The 15938-nt window shown below is 42.9% G+C and overlaps 6 protein-coding genes and 1 non-coding gene across 20 annotated transcripts; 3 read left to right on the forward strand and 4 right to left on the reverse strand.

Annotated features, from left to right (window-relative positions):
• Positions 1-2289: 2289 nt before the first annotated feature.
• trnak-uuu (transfer RNA lysine (anticodon UUU)) lies at positions 2290-2362 on the reverse strand. The gene has a single exon. It is a non-coding gene; the product is annotated as a tRNA-Lys (tRNA).
• A 185-nt stretch (positions 2363-2547) lies between these two features.
• On the forward strand, positions 2548-3966 carry gatc (glutamyl-tRNA amidotransferase subunit C). Its single transcript, XM_057032670.1, has 5 exons — positions 2548-2882; positions 2962-3012; positions 3226-3395; positions 3470-3573; positions 3658-3966. Exons 1-5 carry the CDS (start codon positions 2673-2675, stop codon positions 3717-3719), a joined length of 597 nt encoding a protein of 198 aa, XP_056888650.1. The 5' UTR covers positions 2548-2672; the 3' UTR covers positions 3720-3966.
• A 155-nt stretch (positions 3967-4121) lies between these two features.
• Positions 4122-5142, forward strand: isg15 (ISG15 ubiquitin like modifier). The gene is made up of 2 exons (XM_057032679.1): positions 4122-4457; positions 4532-5142. Exon 2 carries the CDS (start codon positions 4544-4546, stop codon positions 5015-5017), a length of 474 nt encoding a protein of 157 aa, XP_056888659.1. The 5' UTR covers positions 4122-4457; positions 4532-4543; the 3' UTR covers positions 5018-5142.
• Positions 5143-5789: 647 nt separating this feature from the next.
• On the reverse strand, positions 5790-7296 carry pxmp2 (peroxisomal membrane protein 2). The gene is made up of 5 exons (XM_057032673.1): positions 7087-7296; positions 6677-6781; positions 6279-6441; positions 6085-6204; positions 5790-6006 (listed from the first exon to the last, which is right to left on the reverse strand). The coding sequence occupies exons 1-5, from the start codon at positions 7194-7196 to the stop codon at positions 5938-5940; spliced, it is 567 nt and encodes a 188-aa protein (XP_056888653.1). The 5' UTR covers positions 7197-7296; the 3' UTR covers positions 5790-5937.
• An 889-nt stretch (positions 7297-8185) lies between these two features.
• unga (uracil DNA glycosylase a) lies at positions 8186-10315 on the reverse strand. Its single transcript, XM_057032646.1, has 7 exons — positions 10095-10315; positions 9589-9792; positions 9424-9519; positions 9062-9159; positions 8893-8981; positions 8629-8807; positions 8186-8545 (listed from the first exon to the last, which is right to left on the reverse strand). Exons 1-7 carry the CDS (start codon positions 10191-10193, stop codon positions 8405-8407), a joined length of 906 nt encoding a protein of 301 aa, XP_056888626.1. The 5' UTR covers positions 10194-10315; the 3' UTR covers positions 8186-8404.
• On the forward strand, positions 9468-12837 carry alkbh2 (alkB homolog 2, alpha-ketoglutarate dependent dioxygenase). 10 transcript variants are annotated; one of them, XM_057032659.1, is made up of 5 exons: positions 9687-9821; positions 10151-10229; positions 10657-10932; positions 11007-11205; positions 11275-12837. In XM_057032659.1, the coding sequence occupies exons 3-5, from the start codon at positions 10683-10685 to the stop codon at positions 11576-11578; spliced, it is 753 nt and encodes a 250-aa protein (XP_056888639.1). In that variant the 5' UTR covers positions 9687-9821; positions 10151-10229; positions 10657-10682; the 3' UTR covers positions 11579-12837. The 10 variants fall into 10 exon arrangements, with proteins under 10 accessions (XP_056888641.1, XP_056888632.1, XP_056888642.1 ...); XM_057032655.1 differs by having other exon boundaries at positions 10677-10932; XM_057032654.1 differs by having other exon boundaries at positions 9716-9995; positions 10677-10932.
• Positions 11654-15760, reverse strand: usp30 (ubiquitin specific peptidase 30). 5 transcript variants are annotated; one of them, XM_057032593.1, is made up of 14 exons: positions 15607-15670; positions 15189-15217; positions 14924-15033; positions 14671-14844; positions 14483-14586; positions 14291-14389; positions 14148-14190; positions 13965-14059; positions 13801-13860; positions 13624-13710; positions 13427-13507; positions 13138-13348; positions 12931-13054; positions 11654-12753 (listed from the first exon to the last, which is right to left on the reverse strand). In XM_057032593.1, the coding sequence occupies exons 3-14, from the start codon at positions 15024-15026 to the stop codon at positions 12507-12509; spliced, it is 1428 nt and encodes a 475-aa protein (XP_056888573.1). In that variant the 5' UTR covers positions 15027-15033; positions 15189-15217; positions 15607-15670; the 3' UTR covers positions 11654-12506. The 5 variants fall into 5 exon arrangements, with proteins under 5 accessions (XP_056888573.1, XP_056888568.1, XP_056888570.1 ...); XM_057032588.1 differs by lacking the exon at positions 15189-15217 and having other exon boundaries at positions 15607-15760; XM_057032590.1 differs by lacking the exon at positions 15189-15217 and having other exon boundaries at positions 12931-13036; positions 15607-15759.
• Positions 15761-15938: the final 178 nt, after the last annotated feature.

Genomic DNA, 15938 nt, shown 5'->3' on the forward strand with positions numbered 1-15938 from the left:
CGATGAAATTGCTTGTTTTCTTGGGCAGTTGTGCGCTGGACTGCGTCGTTTCTGATTACTTGTTATAACATTATGTTATGTTACGACAGACACAAGAAATGGCATGACCTTTACACTCAGGTGAAACGACCAACCTAAAACGACTTACATTAATCATTTCAGATAGCAGACTACATTTTTCCCTCAGGTATAGACAGAAAGGATATAATCTATCTAGATTTATAACTATTAGCAGGATAAAAATACCTCTGAAGGACTTAACACGGTTAACTGTTACATTCAGCAGGGTGTTTACACATTTATTAGTCAGCTATTATGTTATGTGAAACAAGAGTAAGTTTTTTTGTTGTTACAGATAGAAAAGTGCCCTCTGCAGCTGAGTTATGTTATGTTATAACATGACAGAAAATGTCTACCAAAAAAACCTCCAGCCGTGCCTCCTCCACCTCCAGCTGGGCCTCCTCTTCAGTCATCTACAGTTTTGCTTCAGCCCCAGCTTCCTTCTTCCATGTCCTCTTCACAACAGGATGTAAGTGATAAATAAATAAATTCTCAGTCGATCTATAGATCACCTTCCACCTTCCCCAACTATTCTATCCTGCCGGCTCCCCGGTGAATCCTGTCTGCTGTCTATTCCTGATAATAAAGCTGTGTTCCGTCGAACTCCGGTGTTGCATTTGGGTTCTCGTCGGGTCCCTGACATCTGTCTGTCTGCAAGAATTTAAGTAGTGACAAGGAAATTGTGATGCCACAGAACCTAAATATCAGTTTTTATTTTCCAGGCTGGAGACAACCGCAGCATTCCTGGAATGGACCGTGTAGATGAACTGGCTGAATACTTGGTGGAGCTACGAGAGCAGACGGGATTGACCCTGAACAATCAACAAGTTAGCACCATTCTGGGTTTGTGGCAGAGTCTTGACAAATTTGACAAAGACAGGATTGTGTATGCTGCAAGACATCAGGACCGGTTGCTAACTGGACGCTTCAGGTCTCCTAAAAAGAAGGCTGTGTTCACTCCTGGGGTGGAAAGTACAAAACGGTGTGTTCTTGGCTCAAGTGGTTCAACAGCTCAGTGGCCAAACTGCTGTCGCCTGATAGAGACCATCTTCGCGAGGCTGTGCAACATTCACACGAGCCCCAAAAAAGAGGACAACACAGCGTATCTCGATGGTCTCTAATTTTACAGGATTACAAAAAGATCCGGCAGCTGGTTCTGTGCAATGGGACACTAATGCAGCAGACGACCCTTCAACGTGTTGTAGTGAACCAGACCACCCTCATGCAGTGGAATAACCAACGGCTGAAGGGTCAGGAGGCGTCTGTTCTTTTGCAAGGTGTGCAACTGCCAGCTGACCCATTGCCCTGTGCAAAAACAAAACCCATCTCTCTGCCACAGTACCAACGCCAGCCCCCCCAGTTACCAGCTGCACACCTACAACATGCCAGCAAATACAGCTAGACAGGCAAAACCTAGGTTACGGCAAATTGATCCTGCAGTTGCCTCCAGTGGACCATCAGCCACCCTCTTCAGTACAAAGGAAAAATATACTGTCCAAAGACTGAGGCTCTCACCAAAGAACAGTAGCTGAAGCAGATGAGACAGTAATGCAATATTGTTACTTTTAATATGCTTATCCCTGTGGGCTGTTCTGCCCTTTGAGTTCCACTGCAAGTTTTACATCTTATTTCATAGTTGTATCAAGGTTTCATTGGGGTTTGATTTGTTTCTTTGACAATTTCAGCTTTATAAATGCTTAAATGTGAATGCCATTTTGTTCACAATTGTACATATATATTCTCTTTGTTATAAATTAAAAGTTTTACAAAAATAATTCTATCATTTTTGGGTCCGGGTGGGATTCGAACTTCTGTCTTTCCTTCTCTTCTTCCCCCTTTTTTCCCTTTTCCCCCTTCTTCCCCATCTTATACAGACTACTGTTCCCCAGCTTTGGCGCAGTCGGTAGAGCATCAGACTTTTAATCTGAGGGTCCAGGGTTCAAGTCCCTGTTCGGGCGTCAGCATTTTAGTGGTAGTCCAGTGGAAACAGAGATTATGTCTGCCCGAGTCCACACTTGTTAGACAATGATGAGATGGGCGAACATGTCCGTTGGGATGGCACCTTCCGTGCCCAATGTTGTTTTTTCCTGCAAACTACAAGACGTTCATGTTACATAATGTAACTTTCTGTGTACCGACAGTGGTCAAATGTTGTAAATTTTGTAAATTTACAGAGGATTATATGGAGTCGATTTTTATTTTAGCGTCGAATAAATGAAAAGTAGATTGCGCCCGAACAGGGACTTGAACCCTGGACCCTCAGATTAAAAGTCTGATGCTCTACCGACTGAGCTATCCGGGCGCTCACGGTGTGACGACACCTACATACCACAAATACCGATATGTATGTGTAAATTTAATTACCGTGTTTTAGGTTTCTGCGCTATTTATTTAGATTAGGTCATCTGCAAACATTTGTTGCTCATAACAATAATGACAAACGTCCACTGCACGCTGCACTGTAATCCGACAGAGGGCGCTCATGTCATTTCCTGACTGGAGGCCGAGTTAGCATGGCTAATGCTCTGCTAAGCTAGCCGAGAGCTCCATAACAGACCTCCGGATGAGATGGGGCAGAATACTTAATATTATGTAAAGGTGGGACGACCTATATGGCGACATATGTGCAGAAAATGTCCGTGTTTCGTCTCGCTGCTAAACCCACAAACCGCGGCCTGTCCCGGTTTTACTCCACCTGGCTAACAAACGCTGGGACCTCGGTCACGACCGGTGACGGTTCCCCGAGAACCAGAACCCGTCGCTTTCGGGTGCGCGTACGGGAGACAACGTGTACGTTGAGCTGTCGAGCTTACAATTCCAAGGTGAATCCATCCCTCCATTTCTGTTGGTTTATTCGGATTCTAAAAAGCGGTCTGTCGTAACATTTGCGTTCCTACACAGGTGCCACAGTTTCCAACATGGGAACCAGTTTCAGAGGATCGCCTTCCACCAGTATGTCATGTTGTCTACATAATTGTGGTTATATATGTGTATATTTTCATCAATACATCTTATATGTCACTGCAATCGTCCACTTAAACTCGTCATTCTCACTGTGCCTCTTAGTAGTATTGAAATAAGAACGAGTTTTGAACTTTTGAACCTGTAATTATAGAATAATTGTTGCTGTTGGTTGAAATGTGCCTTACACCTTTGATTTCCCAGTGTACCCAAATCTCTGCCGATCTGGTGGACAAATTGGAGCGACTGGCTTTGGTGGATTTCCGTACCAAACAGGGCCTGGAATGTTTGGAGAAAGCTATCCGGTTTGCAGATCAGCTCCATGTTGTGGATACGTCAGGAGTTGAGCCGATGGATTCCGTTCTGGAGGACAGGTAGTGAAGGGAGACGTCTGTGATGGCTGTGACCTGGCTCACGCCTCTGTGAAAGGTGTAATCTGTTTTGCCAGGACTTTATACCTGAGGGACGATGAAGAGACGGAGGGAGACTGTGCTGAAGAACTGCTCCAGCTCTCCAAAAACACCTGCGAAGAATATTATGTGGCACCACCGGGTTAGACAATATATGCATATGATTATCAGACAGTGTTTCGAGAGATCGTTTGCCTCAGATGTTTAATTTTTATTACTTCCACAGGGAATATTCCTCTACCATCGAGGGAGAAGAGGGCAGCCATGCTGAGAGACTCAGAGTTCTAAAGCATTTCTATTTGTCCTTTTTATTTTGACAAACCAGCCTTGTCATCTAATTGAAAACTGCTTTTGGTTTTGATTCGTCACAAGATTATGATTCAATCATTGATAATAAAACAGAAGTGTCTTTTTGGAGAATGGAAACCCAAAGTTATGTAAGTGAATGTTATACATGCGTGGAGTTGCCTGCCTGTATACAAATCTGTGCTCAGATCAAACCTGGGACACAAACATGCACACGTGCACTCACTCACAGCTGACTCTTGTGTTTTTATCTGCACTTTGTGTCTTTATGTCCAGCACATTGTCAGACCTATCCACGAGAGGCAGAGAACATGAAAACAGAGGACAGTGTCTCCTTCATCCTCCTCAAATAGCCTCAACTCTTGTTTAATAACTTAAAATGCTTCCTATGAAGGAACACAAACGCTCACAAAAAGTCAAACATATCAGTTAAAATGAAAATCGGGTACTGACAATTTCTTTTATATAGTTTATCTACAAGTGAATTTGTCTCTCAGATCAATAAAAGCATTTCTCTGTAAACTGATCCAAAAGGTTCTAGATACGTCACGATTTTGTTGTGAAGTTTACAAAAGGAATGGTCCTTTCCGGAGAACGGAAAGCGAAACTTAATGTTGAAAATGGGGCGGAGTTAGTGCCTGCATATAAATTGGGGCTGGGACACAAACACAGATTATTCTTACTCACAGCTTCTTCAACAGTTCCTGAAGTGATCACAAGGTAAGAGACCATTACTAGAACATAATTGGAAGCCCATACTTCTGGCACAGTTAAAGACTTAAATGTGTTTTCAGGAGACTTTTATCATGGATATAACTGTGATTATGATGGATGGGACATCCTGCAGTCTGAGGGTGAACCCACAGGACACAGTGGGCTCTCTGAAAGCCAAGATCCACACTGTACTGGGAGTTGATCCAGCCAGGCAGCGGCTGGTCCTGCTCATTGGGGACCAGAAGAAAACCCTCAGCGATGACTCCCTGTCCCTCGGCTCCTGCGGTCTGCAGTCCGGCTCCGTGATCTCTCTGTTGCTCACAGAGCCTACAACCATCCAGGTGTTCCTGAAAAAACAGGACGGGAATGTGAACACGTACAAGATCAAGCCCGATGAGACCGTGACGGCCTTTAAGCAGCAGGTGCAGGCCAGAGAGGGGGTGCAGGCCAGCCAGCAGAGGCTCCTGCATGAGAGTCGTGAGATGATGGACGGCGGGAGACTCTCTGACTACAACGTCAAAGCCCTCAGCACCATTGTGCTGATGCTGCATCTCAGAGGTGGCTGAAGATCTCTGGGGGAATCTGAAGCTCGGCTTTGTTGTCCTCTAACACCCATTACAATTATTATTATTAATTTATTTTATTGTATGACAGATCTTTGCTGTTAAATAAAAATAATTTGTACAAACCATCTTAAGGTGTAGTTCTCTGACCACAAACCTTTAAGGGTTGAGACGAAGATGAGCTGTTTCATATGGTTCATAACCAAGCTTAGTAAAGTAAAAGACATAAAAAAATATATAAAAGACATATTTGTAAACCTTTGTCCACAGTTATGGGGATATTCAGGCAGATGACATCATCCTGTTTCTGTCCCTTGAGTGTGTTGCCCAGACATATCTTCAAACATGTTTTTGAGGTTTTCTTTATATTTTTCCTTTAAAAAATAATAATTTTTGGCTTAATTTATATGAAATAATCATTAATTATTTCGCAACTTGCTTTTTTCACGAGTGCCCAAAGTTAAGACGACCTGGCAGGAGAATGGAAACTGAAAGTTAGAATAAACAAATAAAGTGGAGTTCCACATGCAGATTAGAACACTGAGTTAGGTTTCCTTTCATGCATTTAAATAAATAACAAGTATAATGCTTTAAGTGCTGATTAAACGCTTTATTTAAGTCATTTGTTGAAAATCTGTACCTTCTATGTTGCTCAACGTCATCAAATGTTACATCATCAGCAATAATTTTTTTTAAAAAAGCAGCATTAACAAAAAGGCACTTTACGGATTCATATATGGTAAACATCGTCTCAAACTTGACATTAACACAATGGCAGTATTTGATTTATTTATTTTAAAAATGAAAGGCAGTAGGTTTAGTGTCTGATTTCTAGGATTAGTAATCCCAGATTAGCGGGCAACAGCGGGCATTAAACAGGTCCCCTCTCAGAGTCCCCTTCCTGTCATGAGGCTGCAAAAGCTTCATTTCCTCACGGAGGCGAGGTAGGCGTACCAAAACAAGGCAACAATGTTGGCAAACAGCACCCTGAACTGGAAAACAGGATGGAAACATGAGCGGCAGCGGTGGCGAACAGCCGTTGCAGGATTCTAGAAAGTACCAGCACCCACCTGAACAGGCACAAAGTTAATATTGACGAACTGGAAGGGCGTCCAAACTTTCCAATTCATCTTCAAAGCAGTCCAAAAGCTTCCCTTTAGCTTCTTTTCAAACTCTTCCCACCCTTTAAACTGAAATGGATGACGATATTACTCACATTTGCATATTGACACATTTGTGACGCACCGTTCTGAGAGGTCCTCACCTCCAAAATGTTCATGACAAAGTAAAAAATGAGCAGGAAGCCGGGGGCAAAGATCAGCCGATCCAGAAGCAGACGTTTGATTATACAGTGAGGGTCTGTGGTGGGAATCAAGGCCTCCATCAGCTGGTAAAAACAATGGCTCACTGGTCCTGTAATAAACAGCCTGTAGCAGACAAAACAGTCTCTTCAGATGACACGACAACACAAGCAGAATAAGTCTGAAATAAAACCATTAAGAGGTGTTTATAGTGAAAAGAATTCTCAAAAATTTGGAATTTACATATAGGAATTACTGGCATTGTATAACCCTTACTGGACCACAGAATCACTCGGTTTGATTTTCTTTGTTTTAAATGTAAAAATAAAAGATCCATCCTCATTTTGGTCTAGAGTCTTACCCATAGACAGCATAGCGTGCAACTCCAGTCCCATCAATAGCCCCAGCTTTTTTTCTGGCTTCCAAATTCTGAGACAGAAGGTTTCCTAAAGCTGTGAGAATGCCGCTGTAAAACAGACACAAACACCACCACCGCCATCGCCATCATCATCATCATCATCATCATCATCATCGGGGGAGGTTCTTCCTGGCACATGCTGGATTGGGTGTTGAGTGTTGACACAATGTCAGACCGAAGTTTACTTTACTTTACCCACAAAAATTTTTGGAACGTGGTAATTTGACTAACTTGTATTCGCACAATAAAACAATGCTGATGTCAAATAATATGAAAGTAAGAAAAAACGGAAGAGAAGCGACAACTGGCTGCAGCGTAAAAAGCCTCCAGTTGCGACATGCAAAACATCTGACCTGGTTACGGATTTAGTGATGATGGGATATCTCTTCAAGAGAAACAGATACTGCTGCAGCAAACGGAAATGAACGGACGTGTGCTGGATTGGAACACTTTTCACCGGCATGGTCAGCTATTTCCTTGCACACACAACAGACTCAGGACAGACAAGTTAAGCAACTCACAGCGACTCCGCCGCTGACTTCCGGGTCACGTCATTGTGTCACACATGAGGCACCGCCTACTTAGACAATAGACACGCCCCCTGGGCGTTCAATTTAGTTGAGCAAAGCTCACGTGCACTGTTCTAAATCAGGGGTGTCCAAACTTTTTGCAAAGAGGGCCAGATTTGATAACGTGAAGATGCCCGGGGGCCAGTAGATCCTTCTGATGTTTTTTAACAGAAAAGTTACATGCAAATGTACACTATTATAAAGCAATTTTCATTGTCACAATTCTCTTTATTTTTCAAATGGCAGTGTAACCAAATATAAGCCACTCAGGCAGACGTGAACAACTCTAAAAACACAATTCTGCCTTTAATTCATATCTGGAGAGTCAGATAACATTGAACACTGAACTGTATGGAATACCTTAAATTTCCATGAGTTTGATAAATGTAGTGCAAAGTTGTTATCATTCAAGTTTAAAACAAGTAAATTTTGCTCTTGTCTTTTACAAGATCTACAAGAAAGGAGGAATTACATTTTAGTGATTTATTTATTCTGTTAGTGCCAGCGGGCCATAAATAATACATTGTAAGACTGAAGTTGCGGGCCGTAGGAAATCTTACTGCGGGCCGTGATTGGCCCCCGGGACGGACTTTGGACATGCCTGGTCTAAATGTATGAACTAAATATAAATAAGGACAATCGTAAGATATATAGTTTATACAAATTCAACATTGATATGATTCAGATAACTTTGAAAGAGGTCCATCAATTGTGTAAAGAATATTATCCCAAATCGCAAATATTTTAAAAAGTCCTTTTTTTTTTTACACTGACAATTACCACAGATAAATAATTAGTTTCACAGCTGGCTACTTTTGGTGTAGTTAGATTTTTTTTAAAAACAAACCTCTGAATGTGTCACAAAACATCATTTAAACACAGACACTTTCTGAAAATGCTTTAATGGAACCAGCATTTTTATAAAAACAATAAGTAAAAAAGTATATCTACAACACTGATAACAAGAAGGGTACAGTTGTATGAAATTCAGTGTACAACAAGAACAAATAGTGTTAACTGGCATGAAGCTTTTTCGGCACATTCTATTAACAAAGAAAAACAAAAAGCTTATCTGTGATCTGCAGGAAATGTGCAGGACCACTTAAAGTGCCTTCCAGTCCACAGGAGACTTCCCAGATTTCTTTAGGAGCTCATTGGCCTTTGAAAAATGAGCGCACCCAAAAAATCCTCGATGAGCTGAGAGCGGAGAAGGATGCACCGTCTGCAGGACATGATGGCGCTTCTGCAAGGAAAAGAAAACAAGCATAAATGCACAAATACAATAAAAGGTTCCACATTTTAAATCAGAAATGCGTAGACGCTGACGCGGTTTATAGCTGCTCCTTTCTTCTGAGCGTAGGAGCCCCATAGCATGAAGACCACGCCATCCAGGTTAGTGTTGAGCCACTGCACCACAGCGTCTGTGAACGTCTCCCAGCCTTTGTCTTTGTGGGAGTTGGCGTTGTGCGCTCTGACGGTCAACACAGCGTTCAGTAACAACACACCTGATGAGCAAAGTCACAAGATGGAGAGTCTGTTCAGGACCTACAGCTCTAAAAGGCCAACACATTAGCATGTGCTCAGAAATACCCTGTTTGGCCCAGCCAGTCAGGTCTCCGTGCCCCGGATGCTGGAACCCCGGAATATCTGAGACCAGCTCTTTGTACATGTTCTCCAAACTAGAAGTTAAGAACAGATGCAACATTTTCATCAAATTCTAAAACAGTTTTATATGGGGAAACTGGGAAGGTTTGTTCACCTGGGTGGAGGTGGCACAGGTCTCTTCACGCTAAAACACAAACCATGCGCTTGGTTAGGACCATGATACGGGTCCTGGCCCAGAATCACCACTTTGACCTAAAAATAGAGACATCTTTAATAAAGGGATCAACCACTGGGAGCAAAAACTAATTAAACCCGAAGGCTTTGTTGGTTCAACTCTTATTTTCTCTAGCATTACCCATGAATATTCCATCTTTAAATAGTATGGCATAAAGATGATGCATCTGTTTCTTTGATAGTTGATTAGAGCAAAGTGTTTAGTAGGAATTTTGGTTTAAATGGCTCCTTCACTTCAGCAGCAGTGTGTGTGTTCTGTGGTTTTTCAGCTGTTAAACTTACATCTCTGATGTCACACATCTGAGTCCAAGTGAACACCTGATCTGCAGGCGGGTAAACAGTGCGACGCTTCCTCTCCTCAGCAACGAATGTCGTCAGCTGTGGCAGACATCAAGTTGTTAAAAACGGGCAAATTAACTTCAGGTCGGGAGGTGCGACATCCCTCACTTGTTTAAAATATGGTTTTCCAAACTCGGCTAACAGCTTGTCTCTCCAGCCCTCTCCGATTCCTGCTGGTATCTGGGCGGAAGTGAGCCTCTCCAGCGCGGCTCTCTTGTTGCGTGCGATTCGCTCCAGTTGCTCCGAGGACAGAGGAGCAGCTGGCGGGCTGGCTGGCTCTGGCTCCGGGGACTTCCGCTTCTTCTGAATGATCTTAGTATATTGTGCGAAACATAAAGCCGGTAAGACGCGAGTAACTGAGGTTGAAAACATAAGGAGACACCGCTGACTCGGAGGTGCAAACATTCTTGCCTGGCGCGACGGCAGACAGAACAGCCCGAAACACCAAGTGTTTGTGAACGCAGCTTGGCGCGTCACAGGAAATGATCATTTGCCGCCCTGCCGCAATAATTAAGGTCTTTAATCATGATTAATTTTTGCTTTTCCTAATATCAATCAGTTGTGTGACTAACGCCAAGTCAAATGAGAAGCTAAACATGCGTTGGTAAACTCACGTGGTCTTTTGCATCCTCTTCGGTTTCGCTTAAATCCTTACAAATTCTCTTTTTAGAAACAGGACTAAAAAACGAGTTGATGGTTTTCTGACCAATCATCCTGTTTAGTAACAGCTTGGCTGTATGTCTCTGCAGGTTAGTGAATAATTGAATTTATCCTATCCGTTTGCAAACCGCAGCGAGACCCTCTGCACAACTGCCGCACTACTATCGAGAGTTTCCCGCCAAGATAGTTTTGATGACGTAGTGAGGGACGTTCAAGATAAACTGCTGCGCATTGTTCGTTGTGTTGGCTGAAACGCGGTGTTCAGAAGGGAAAAGAAACAAAAGCCTAGATATTCGTTTAAGAGACAGTCATTATGTCGAAGAACTAAGAGTTGTGTTTTGCTTTCAAAAGAGATAGCAAAGTCAGACAATTTGGCTGTTTTAGTCCATGCATTGGTTTTAATGAACATTTTATAAAACAAAATTCAAATATTAGTTACAATGTTGTAACTTAGTCACTATTTACACTGGAAATTGCTTGTCAATTTTCTAAATCATTGCAGTATCCATTCAACAGGAGACTCATACATTAAACAGGGCACCATGGAGACGTTTCATCACCAGCATAAAGGATCCTCAATCAACACTGAAAGAAGTCCACAGAAGAAAATCAAACTAGAGAAAGATGGCAGAATGAAGGAGGAAGAAGACATTCCAGCAGAGTTTGCAAATCCTGTTCCCTGGCAGAAAATAGAGGCGGAGGGATTAGACTGTGATTATGCTCAGTTGTTCTCCAAAGACGAAGCAGATCACCTGTTTCATAAGTTAGAGGAGGAGTTGGTGTATTCAACAGGTACAAAATCCTTGTTTTTCTAAAGTTCTCACTGGAAAAGAGACTGTTAATGATTGTTCCTCTGTCTGTCCCAGGGGAGGAAGCAACAGTTCAAGTGTTTGGAAAGGTTTACAACATACCCAGAAAACAGGCCACGTATGGAGATGCAGGCCTAACCTACACATATTCTGGGATCAGACGGATGGCCTCTCCGTGGACTCCAACACTGGAATACATTCGGGATGCTGTCACGACCACCACGGGACAAATGTTCAACTTTGTTCTGGTCAACAGGTGAGAAATGAATGTAAATTTTGGGAACGGTCTCCCTGCTGAATGCGTTTCTTTTTCCTTCTCCACCAGGTACAAAGACGGTCTGGATCACATGGGTGAGCATCGCGATGACGAAAAAGAGCTGGACCCCCTCTGTCCCATCGCCTCCGTCTCCTTAGGGGCAGCGCGTGATTTTGTCTTCCGGCACAGAGATGCTCGGGGGAAAACGATCCGGCGACAGATCGAGCCTGTGAAGCTGGAGCTGGCTCACGGAAGCCTCCTGCTCATGAACCCCCCCACCAACACGTTCTGGTACCACAGCCTCCCTGTTCGCAAGAAGATTTCCCTGCCCCGTATAAACCTCACATTTAGACGCATTCAGAGGAAGAAATGAGCAAAACAAAGGCCTAAAGAGGAAGATTTGACCAGAAGTGTAAGAATAAAAAACTAAGAGCCTTAGACTGAAAGCTTGGTGCAGCGTTCAAGAGTAGTCTGCTCTGACATGACTCATTTAATTACACTTTTAATACCTGAAAACAATCAATTTTACAGCTCGCAAACACACAAAATCTCACAACTATACATTAGTGCAAATTGCAATATTAAGGAGTTCTGGAGCAGGCAAAACTTTAGATGCTTTGATAGGAGCCAAATGGCAGTTCTCAGCAACAGAAATATGGAGAATAACCTTCCCAAAGTCCAGCAGGGATACCGTTGCTTTACTGAAGGAGCAGCCAGTTCATCCGGGTGACGTGAACTTACTCAGCCTGCCATCAGTGCCTTTATGACATCATTGCTTCATGAGTTACACATGGCACTTTGACCTCCACCACTGTGGGGATTCATAGAAATATAGAAAAATTCTGAATCCAACGGCTTTTGAATAATTTAAGTGTGAGAATTACATCCAAATAAGATGACATAAACTCCCAGGAATGCTGTAATGGAGCAAGTAGAACCAATTCTGGAAAATTCAACTTCACACACTTTTCATGATATGTAACAACCTTTAAAACACTAGACAAAAACCAGGAACACCCTGTGGTCCAGAGAACTGAAAGAAGCGTCACGATCAAACGTCCTCTATGTTCAGCCGTTCCTCCGTTATGTCTCAGATGTCAAAATGTTTGCTGAATAAAAGCAGGTCACATGTTCCAAACCACGAAGAAAATCTTGCTAGTCCATATTCCTTGGGATTTGGATCCTCCTCCTCCTCCTGGACCCAAAATGAAAAAGTGACTTTCGTTTCGCCATCATCTGCACTGATTCTGCAGAGTGAGTATCACAGTCGCTGGGAACCACGTGAACCCCAGAGCTGCTGATTATTCTTCTGTGTGCAAAACCAGGTTCAGTCTTTGCACCCGCTCGTAGAAAAGCATGTAAGCGTTGGAAGACAGGACCTCGTGCAGGCTGGCTTTTCGCACCGAGTCGTCCGACACCCAAAGCCACTGAGAACTGAAGGCGAGGTGAGGCGGGGAAGGGCTACGGCGGTACGTGACGAAATGTCCTGAGTGCATGTCGCCGTGGTGAACCAGCACGGCTGTGAGCTGGAACAGATACTGTGAAGGGCTGCAAGAAACAAAGACAGCAATAGAAGAGAATAATCTCTCTTTATTTTCAAGTGTGGGTCAAAATAAAAGCCCTCAGACAATTTTCCCTGTTCTGGTCTGTATTTTGTCCACATGCATAACTACACCCTCCCTCACCTTCCTCCTGGTTATCGGACATATAAAGCATGTATCATACCTGTAGTCATAGGCGAGGCTGAGCTGTGGGTTCAGAGTGGGAGAGGGAAAGAATACTGATGAGCAGGTGCCATTAGAAAAGGATTTGTTGTTGTTTTGATGGTCACCTGCAAAACAGAACACAGCTAATACATGTTAGCATGAAACACATACTTTACAGTAAGAACTGGGAGCCGCATCATGCTCAGATTTGATAATTCCAACACACCAGTGTCATTGATGGTTGGTATCCCTGCAGAATTGCCTGAATTTTCAGTCTGAGCAGGGTTCAGGGCATGCTTGATCCTCCTCTGCGTGGAATTGTGTTTGTAGCGGTCCATTGACAGGTACTCTGTGAACTGCACATGCTCCTGTCTTTTCAGGGTTCCTTCACTGGACCATGTCAGTCTTTGTAAATGGATGCAAAGACACTGAGGGAGCTAAAGGAGAGAGAGAATATGACTGCAGTACTTTAACCGTGCCTTTAACATCCTGGGCTGGTAGTGAGGCAAAGCTACCTTTCCCAGCTTTAGCTGCTTAACAAATGTTGACCTCTGGTTTCCTGGAGACGTCTCATTTACAGTTGTCTCCTGATGTAGCTGAGGACGATTAAATCAGGCACAAACTCATCACACATATTTCTGGGATCATTTATCATTCTATGCATACCTTAAAGAGAATCTTCCTGTTTGAATGTAATTCATGTAGGTAATACCTTTGTGCAGTTGTCACAGTCCACTTCCTTAATAGTTTCTGAAGAAATGAAATGCTGGAGACAGTGATCTAAAGACACAGGTCGACCCTGAGAAAAATCACCACGTGAGCTTGTGGACAGATAAGCAGAAACACTTACATATTGTATTGTTCCTGTTTGTCGGTCTTTTTGACTTACCCACTGAGGCAAGGGAATGGACAGGGACAGACTTTCAAATGAGTCATATCGTACTGGACTCTAAAAAAAACAGAGAGGAATTCTTGACAATTACCCGGGCTGTGCTCCTACCCTGACCAGAAAAAACGCACTTTCTGCTTTGCAGGTAAACTGATCAAACTTACCTGTTGTCCACAGCGCTTGCACAGCATGTTGCTTGTTAATCGACCATGAAAAGGATGCTGAAACTTCCATGGATTCGGTATTGGATGAAGAGGTGCTGCAAAACAAACAAAAAAGACATCACAGGTGAAATATGTCTTACTTGCTAGATACCGCAAGTGCAATAACCTTTTTATTGTACTTACCGCGACTTATGCAGGTCAGTGTTTTCTCTTGAACTGGAGGAGTCTGGAATAAAACATAAAATGCCTAAAATTATCTGAACTCTGGATAATACTAAAGAAGCATATAAGGGCTATTTCCGTGCTTTCAAAGTGCAACAACTTACTTCTAGAGACTGCATATCAAAAAAGTGAGGGACTTTAGGTAGGCGCTCCCGCTCCTCCTCCAGCGAAGATGTAAGGACATGAAAGAGTTCATGCGCATCCTGAGAGATGATGCAACACAGTCGCTAGTTAATACATGAATCAATCAACTTGAATAATATAGAAACCATCATTGAAATGCATGATTGAATGACCTGTTCTTCAGACGAGCTGATGTGCCACCGATACAGCCTGAGGATATCCAGGAGGCATCCAGCATCCAGCAAATCCTCCTCTCCAGGCTCGGCATTCGACAGAGCTGCGAGGGTCGAAACATATCGTATCAGCAGGAGAAAAAGAAAAAAAAAAAGTCTCACAACTTTTTTCCCTCATCTGGTTTTACCTTTTAGAAGCTGTAGCAGAGTAGCGGACAGCTGGTTCTCTTTGCATGTCTTATTCATGGGTGAATCTAAAACTTTCTCCAGCCAGCAAATGAAAGACGGACATGCTGCTAAACCCTGAAGCAAAGAGTTCAGGAAGCAGGTGTTCCCTAAATTCAACAGACCAGGAACCATTCCTAAAAAAGACAGGTTATTGCACTTTAATCTACAACCAGTGTCATTATTATAACCTTGATTTGCCATAGTGGGTCCTACCTCTTTTTTTCTTCTTTCTTTCAGTAACTGGGCCCCACAAAACGTAAACTCCAGCTGCAATTGCAGCGGCTATTCCACCAATGACGCTCCAGTTTCCAGACATCTTGTTTCTGTGAAGACAAAATTCTGTTTAAGATATAATGCGCATTGTATTGTAACGAGAATATTAGTGTACGTGTCTGCTAGGATATTTGGCAATATAATGCTACCTGAAAGCAATATGGCCATAAAAACATTTCAAGCGCGAAATAACCTTTAACCTCACCGTACATACCTCTTCCAAACCAGTCTCGCCTGCTGGTGCAACAGCATGGGAAAGGAACATGCCAGCTCTTTTGTTAATTCTGTTACTTATACACGTATGTGCAAATGTGTGACATTACCATTAGCATACGGTGGAAAGACCACCGTTAGCGTTTCGGCTAACTTAACAACCGACAAAATAATTGCCCTTAGCGAATACCTAACTGAATCGTCCGACGTTTCCAAAAACAACTGAACGTTATCACTGCTTCGGGTATCACTTTACGGCGTTTGAAGGTCTAATGATAAGCCAGACTCGATATTTGTTTGTCCTCTGGTCTCCGTTACACTTATAAGCAGAACTAGACGTCGTAGCCCCGTTACGTTTGCCCTAGATGGCTGATTATAGGCTTTAAAAGTATGCCAGAGTGAAGATTTACCCGACTATAGGTCCACTGCCAAGGAACTCCGCAATAAGCTTATCGGAGCTCTGTGGTTGGCACCACATTATCCGTCTCTCATTGCGGAACGTAAAATGTCGCTCATGTTTCAGACCGGATTCATGGATCAGCGTACACTTGTGCTCACAGTTTACAGTCCGTCGAGCTGTGTGAAACTCGCTTATTACGAATTAGTTATCTCATTTATTATTTTTAAAAAAAATCTGAATGTTTTAATTTATTTTTATTACCTTCCAAAGGATACGCTTATGGGATTCTCGTTTTCCCGTTAGGGCGCTAACTCGAAAAGTTATGAACTTATTTTAATGAAA

Source organism: Takifugu flavidus, chromosome 5 (assembly GCF_003711565.1).
Source record: "Takifugu flavidus isolate HTHZ2018 chromosome 5, ASM371156v2, whole genome shotgun sequence".
NCBI lineage: Eukaryota > Metazoa > Chordata > Actinopteri > Tetraodontiformes > Tetraodontidae > Takifugu > Takifugu flavidus.

Bases quoted from the DNA above. Each gene is read 5' to 3' on its own strand.
- gatc (XM_057032670.1), top strand. From the start codon at position 2,673: ATGGCGACATATGTGCAGAAAATGTCCGTGTTTCGTCTCGCTGCTAAA. The intron at 2,883-2,961 runs GTGAATCCATCC...GTTCCTACACAG, and splicing joins GTCGAGCTTACAATTCCAAG to GTGCCACAGTTTCCAACATG. The intron at 3,396-3,469 runs GTAGTGAAGGGA...CTGTTTTGCCAG, and splicing joins GATTCCGTTCTGGAGGACAG to GACTTTATACCTGAGGGACG.
- isg15 (XM_057032679.1), top strand. From the start codon at position 4,544: ATGGATATAACTGTGATTATGATGGATGGGACATCCTGCAGTCTGAGG.
- pxmp2 (XM_057032673.1), bottom strand. From the start codon at position 7,196: ATGCCGGTGAAAAGTGTTCCAATCCAGCACACGTCCGTTCATTTCCGT. The intron at 6,442-6,676 runs GTAAGACTCTAG...TGTCTGCTACAG, and splicing joins GCACGCTATGCTGTCTATGG to GCTGTTTATTACAGGACCAG. The intron at 6,205-6,278 runs GTGAGGACCTCT...CATCCATTTCAG, and splicing joins TTGTCATGAACATTTTGGAG to TTTAAAGGGTGGGAAGAGTT.
- alkbh2 (XM_057032652.1), top strand. From the start codon at position 9,788: ATGATCTTAGTATATTGTGCGAAACATAAAGCCG. The intron at 9,822-10,656 runs GTAAGACGCGAG...TCCATTCAACAG, and splicing joins TTGTGCGAAACATAAAGCCG to GAGACTCATACATTAAACAG. The intron at 10,933-11,006 runs GTACAAAATCCT...TGTCTGTCCCAG, and splicing joins GGAGTTGGTGTATTCAACAG to GGGAGGAAGCAACAGTTCAA.
- unga (XM_057032646.1), bottom strand. From the start codon at position 10,193: ATGATTGGTCAGAAAACCATCAACTCGTTTTTTAGTCCTGTTTCTAAA. The intron at 8,982-9,061 runs GTGAACAAACCT...CTTAACTTCTAG, and splicing joins CCTGTGCCACCTCCACCCAG to TTTGGAGAACATGTACAAAG. The intron at 8,808-8,892 runs GTATTTCTGAGC...TTTGCTCATCAG, and splicing joins GACTGGCTGGGCCAAACAGG to GTGTGTTGTTACTGAACGCT.
- usp30 (XM_057032588.1), bottom strand. From the start codon at position 15,674: ATGTGGTGCCAACCACAGAGCTCCGATAAGCTTATTGCGGAGTTCCTT. The intron at 14,191-14,290 runs GTAAGTTGTTGC...GTTTTATTCCAG, and splicing joins TTGATATGCAGTCTCTAGAA to ACTCCTCCAGTTCAAGAGAA. The intron at 13,861-13,964 runs GTAAGTTTGATC...TGTTTTTTTTAG, and splicing joins GCAAGCGCTGTGGACAACAG to AGTCCAGTACGATATGACTC.